Source organism: Choloepus didactylus, chromosome 8 (genome assembly GCF_015220235.1).
Source record: "Choloepus didactylus isolate mChoDid1 chromosome 8, mChoDid1.pri, whole genome shotgun sequence".
Lineage (NCBI taxonomy): Eukaryota > Metazoa > Chordata > Mammalia > Pilosa > Megalonychidae > Choloepus > Choloepus didactylus.
Genome location: NC_051314.1, coordinates 124,902,949 through 124,908,948, shown reverse-complemented (window position 1 = coordinate 124,908,948; position 6,000 = coordinate 124,902,949). Strand labels below are relative to the sequence as shown.

General features: G+C 37.4%; 1 protein-coding gene across 1 annotated transcript in view; it reads right to left on the bottom strand.

The window, feature by feature from the left end:
• Positions 1-951: 951 nt before the first annotated feature.
• Positions 952-6,000, bottom strand: part of LOC119542921 (vomeronasal type-2 receptor 26-like) — an 84,110-nt gene continuing 79,061 nt past the window's right edge. The window contains 1 exon segment of the mRNA XM_037847504.1: positions 952-1,871. Coding sequence (XP_037703432.1) covers positions 952-1,871 — 920 coding nt within the window.

Here is a 6,000-nt window from a genome sequence, read left to right as displayed (position 1 = left end):
CCAGAATGCCACATTCTTAGGGGAGAAAACAACACCTTAAGGATGCCTTGATTTTTTTCATTTTTCAGGGATGAAAACCATCAGCAAATAAATTCCCATTGTAAAGCTGAAACCAATCTATGGTATTTGCTTAGGCAGACTAAGAAACTAAAACTAGATTAAAATATTGTAGGTGATATGTATCACTAGTGTGGAGAGGTAGAAGACAAAGTGTTTGAAAAATCTGACTATATTACTAAGCAACTCTCTTCAAATAATGTTGGGATCCTCTCAGTAAGTCCACTTTCTCTAGCTATGTGATGGGCATCCTCAGTGATAAAGCTTTGTCATTTTCCTGAGTTGCTCCATTACTTTCCCTCAGGACTTTACTTAAACTTTGATCAATGAATTTGACCAGAACCCATGGATTAATACAGAATACAATATACAAAACACAGAGCTCAAATTTTTATTTGACTTTGTCTATAAAACTAGTTTAATGAGGAAGGATCAAATATCACTGATTCTTTCTACCACAAGAACCTATAATTCTATAAAATATAATTTTAATTAAATGTGAAGCAAATAACCAGAGTAAGATGAACAGAAAGGAAACATATTTTTGAGTGCCTAGTTTGTTTTCACATACATGATTCCATTTAATCCTTACTCTAATTTTTTGTTAGTCCTTAATCTATTACATGTTGATAGAGGTGAGAAAATTGTGACTAAGTGGACATTCTAATTGATCAAAATGAAAGGAAGTGTCAACCAGGAGAGGTACTTAGTGTGAATATTTTTCTGTCAGATCACAGAGATTTTTCAACTATGAGTTGCTGTCTCCAACGATAATGACGACACTTTATGTAACAGCAATTTTCATGGTTTTAGAAATGCATTTAATTCATGAAACATCTTGACTCTTTGTTTCCATATTATTGCTCATTTCATAGCAATGATGCAGCTTGAATATTAAACCTTTTGCCTTTGGGAAGGAACTTGTCCAAGTAATTTTTTTCTTGAATTCTTATCTGATCTCAGTAGAATCACACAGCATTTGGGAAGAAATATACAACCCAGTAAGCCAGCACTGGAAGCCGAGATTGAGAAGGTTTCCAAAGCCACCATGGCCTTGCCTTTGGTGCTCAGATATGTGGGTATGAAAGAAATCCACACACTGCAGAAAACCACCATGCTGAATGTGATCATTTTTGCCTCATTGAAAGTGTCTGGCAGCCTTCTGGCCAGAAAAGCAATTGTCAAGCTCATTAATGCCAGAAAACCCAAGTAACCCAGTACACAGTAGAAGGCGGTAGTGGATCCCTCATTACACTTAAGGATGATTTGTCCAAACTCAGATTGTGTGTCCATGTCGGGGAAAGGGGGAGAGGTTCCCAGCCAGAATGCACAGATACATATTTGTAAGAGGGAGCCAATATAGACTATAGCATTTGAGAACTGGGTCACCTTGGACATATGTAATGTGTTTCCTGGTTTGATGGCTTTGAAGGCCACAATGACAATGAAGGTCTTTGCTAAAACAGCAGAAACAGCCACAGAAAATATAACTACAAAGAATGTTTGTCTCAGAATACAAGTGACTGAGTTAGGCTGACCAATAAACATCAAGGAGGAGAGAAAACAAAACTTTAAGGTGACAAGTAGGAGGTAACTTAGATTTCGGTTATTTGCTCTGACAATGGGTGTGTCTTGATATCGAATAAAAAGTCCTAAAATCAGAGCTGTGAGGAGAGACAAACTAATGGCCATAGACACCAGAACAACTCCTAGGGAATCTTCATAAGACAAAAAAGTCATAATTTTAGGGTTGCATTGATCTCTCTGTTTATTTGGATATTGGTCTTCAGGACATTTGACACATTGATCCATATCTGAAAGGAACACAATTTTATTTATTACATTCCATCAAGCCATTGCCCTTACATGAGTACAAAACAAGTATTTATTGAACAAAACAATATGTGCATTTGGAATGCAATGTACCCATTTTTTTTTCATTGACCCAAAACATTTAAAATGAAGACCTTTCTTCATGGGTTAGGAATCATCTATTATGGATTTGAATCCATAGAAAATACAAAAAGGGGGACTTGAATTGAACACTGAAAGAGCTAAGAATTTACAAAATGATGCTGAAGGAAAAAAAAAGTGTAGGAAAAATGGTATTCAATAAGTTACAAAAGGAACAGGGAACATATTCTGAGGCTTCTAGGCTTTAACTATGGAAAGAACAGCAAATAAATGGTCTTAAAATTTTTGAGTATCTTTGATTAAGATACTATGGTAGGTACTTCATTTTAAGTTATAATTTGATTTTGATCACAATTTTATAAGGCATTTAGCACTACTTAAGTGTTTAGAGTAAAGCACAAAACAGAAAAAAGAAAAAAGAAAATTGCATTTTAAAGGGAAATGTTTTGAAATTTAAACATTAAAAAGTGAAATATAAATTTGTATTTATTATGGTAAGACTTCATCACTCTGAATGATACTCAAATATAGCACATTTTTAATCAGAGAAAAACAATTACATTTTCAATGTGTGTTTAAATTGCACAAAAATTTTATCAAAATAATTGAAGTAATGTTGACCATTTTAATGAGATTAATATCTTTTTTAAAAGACTGGTATGAATCAATTGATTTTTTTTCATTTTTATTGAGATTGTTCAGATACCATACAATTATCCAAAGATCCAAAGTGTACAATCACTTGCCCCTGGGTACTCTCATACAGCTGTGCATCCATCACCACACTTAATTTTTGTTCAATTTTTAGAAACTTTTCATTACTCCAGACAAGAAATAAAGTAAAAGATGAAAAAAGAAAAAAAGAAAAGGAAACTCTAATCCTCCCCTATCCCTAACCAACCCTCCTCAATTGTTGACTCGTAGTATTGGTATATTATATTTGTTACTGCTTATGAAAGAACGTTGAAATACTACTAACTGTAGTATATAGTTTGCAATAGGCATATATTTCTTCCCTATATGCCCCTCTATTATTAACTGCTAATTGTATTGTCATACATTTGTTCTGGTTCATGGAAGCGATTTCTAGTATTCGTACAGTTGATCATGGACATTGCCCACCATAGGATTCAGTTTTATACATTCCCATCTTTTGACCTCCAACTTTCCTTCTGGTGACATATATGACTCTGAGCGTCCCCTTTCCACCTCATTCACACACCATTCGGCACTGTTAGTTGTTCTCACATCTTGCTACCAACACCCCTGTTCATTTCCAAACATTTAAGTTCATCCTAGTTGAACATTCTGCTCATACTAAGCAAACACTCCCCATTCTTAAGCCTCGTCCTGTATCTTGGTACCTTATATTTCATGTCTATGAGTTTACATATTATAATTAGTTCCTATCAGTGAGACCCTGCAATAATTGTCCTTATGTGTCTGGCTTATTTCCCTCAGTATATTGCCCTCGAGGTTTTGTCATCAACCCATTTTTTTTTTAACATGGTTTTGTTCACTTACCATACATTCCATCCTAAGTAAATAATCGATGGTTCTCTGTATGGTCATATATTTATGTGTTCACCACCTTCACCACTATCTATATAAGGGCATCTTCATTTTTTCCACAAGGCAGGAGGGAGAGTCGAAGGTAGAGAAGCAAAAGAAAGAGGAAAAAAAATGACAGCTAGGAAGCAGCAAAAGAAAAATAACCTTAAATCAAAGTAGAGTAAAGAATCAGACAATACCACCAATGTCAACTGTCTAACATGCCTCCTCTATCCCCCTTCTTATCTACATTGACCTTGTTATATCACCTTTGTTACATTAAAGGAAGCACAATACAATGATTCTATTAGTTACAGTCCCTAGTTTATGTTGATTGCATCCCTCCCCCAATGCCTCCCCATTTTTAACACCTTGCAAGGTTGACATTTGCTTGTTCTCCCTCGTAAAAGAACATATTTGTACATTTTATCACAATTGTTGAATACTCTAGATTTCACCAGGTTACACAGTCCCAGTCTTTATCTTTCCTCCTTTTTTGTGGTGTCTCACATGCTCCCCACCTTCCTCTCTCAGCTGTATTCATAATTATCTTTGTTCAGTGTACTTACATTGTTGTGCTACCATTTCCCAAAATTGTGTTCCAAACCACGCACTCCTGTCTTCTATCACTCTGCAGTGCTTCCTTTAGTATTTCCTTTAGGGCGGGTGTCTTGTTCACAAAGTCTCTCATTGTCTGTTTGTCAGAAAATATTTTGAGCTCTCCCTCATATTTGAAGGACAGCTTTGCTGGATATAGGATTCTTGGTTGGTGGTTTTTCTCTTTCAGTATCTTAAATATATCACTCCACTTCCTTCTTGCCTCCATGGTTTCTGCTGAGAGATCCGCACGTAGTCTTATTAAGCTTCCTTTGTATGTAATGGATCACTTTTCTCTTGCTGCTTTCAGGATTCTCTCTTTGTCTTTGACATTTGATAATGTGATTATTAAGTGTCTTGGCGTAGGCCTATTCAGATCTCTTCTGTTTGGAGTACGCTGAGCTTCTTGGATCTGTAATTTTATGTCTTTCATAAAAGATGGGAAATTTTCATTAATTATTTCCTCTATTATTGCTTTTCCCCCTTTTCCCTTCTCTTCTCCTTCTGGGACACCAATGATATGTACATTATTGTACTTTGTTTCATCCTTGAGTTCCCGAAGATGTTGCTTGTATTTTTTATTCTTTTCTCCATCTGCTCCTTTGCATGTAGGCTTTCAGGTGTTTTGTTCTCCAGTCCCTGAGTGTTTTCTTCTGCCTCTTGAGATCTGCTGTTGTATGTTTCCATTGTGTCTTTCATCTCTTGTGTTGTGCCTTTCATTTCCATAGATTCTACTAGTTGTTTTTTTGAACTTTCAATTTCTGCCTTATATATGCCCAGTGTTGCCTTTACAGCCTCTATCTCTTTTGCAATATCTTCTCTAAACTTTTTGAATTGATTTAGCATTAGTTGTTTAAATTCCTGTATCTCAGTTGAAGTGTACGTTTGTTCCTTTGACTGGGCCATAACTTTGTTTTTCTTAGTGTAGGTTGTAATTTTCTGTTGTCTAGGCATGGTTTCCTTGGTTATCCAAATCAGTTTTTCCCAGACCAGAACAGGCTCAGGTCCCAGAGGGAAGAAATATTCAGTATCTGGTTTCCCTTAGGGTGTGTCTTAGAAAATTGCTCCACCCTGTGATACCTCAGGTCACTGTGCTTTTCTGCCCAGCAGGTGATGCCTGTTAGCCTATAACTCTTGACTGATGTGAGGAGGTATGGCCGTGTTCCCCCAGGCTCTGGGGTCTGGTTCTTAATGGAAAGAGCCCCACTCCTTTTCTCTTAGAGAAGACAGACCCCTCAGGTGGAGGTCATTAGCATTTCAATGGTCTCGCTCTCTGCTTGTGCTGTCTCCACCCTTCCCAGAGTCACAGCTCTGGAAACTGAAAGTGACTGGGGCTTTCTCCACTGAGCTGAAAAAGAAACAGATAGTCCCCTTCAGACCTAGTCCAAGGTGACCCTCCGGCTCTCCAAGGTCAGTCGTCACCCAAAGCCTCTGTTTTTTGGGGATTCATATCTGTAGTGAGCAGTTCACCCTTGCTGAGCTCTATTTGCTTGCTGGGAGAGAGCTTCTCTCTGGCACCACGAGGCTTTGCAGCTCAGGCTATGGGGGAGGGGATCTCGCAACTTGGATCCGCAGGTTTTACTTATGGATTTTATGCTGTGTTCTTGGGCATTCCTCCCAATTCAGGTTGGTGTATGATGAGTGGACGGTCTCGTTTGTCCCCCCGCAGTTATGTTGTTTCTGTTTTTTTGTTGTTGTTCCAGGAGGACTACTTAGCTTCCACTCCTCTCTATGCCGCCATCTTGCCCAGCCCCCATCAATTGATTTTTGATACAACCACTTGTGTTTATAAAATACTTGCTAGTATTTTATAAAAACTTACAATATTGGGTATTGGTGCCATACATTCTTCATCTTGCTTTCTTATGTATTCCTTTAGCA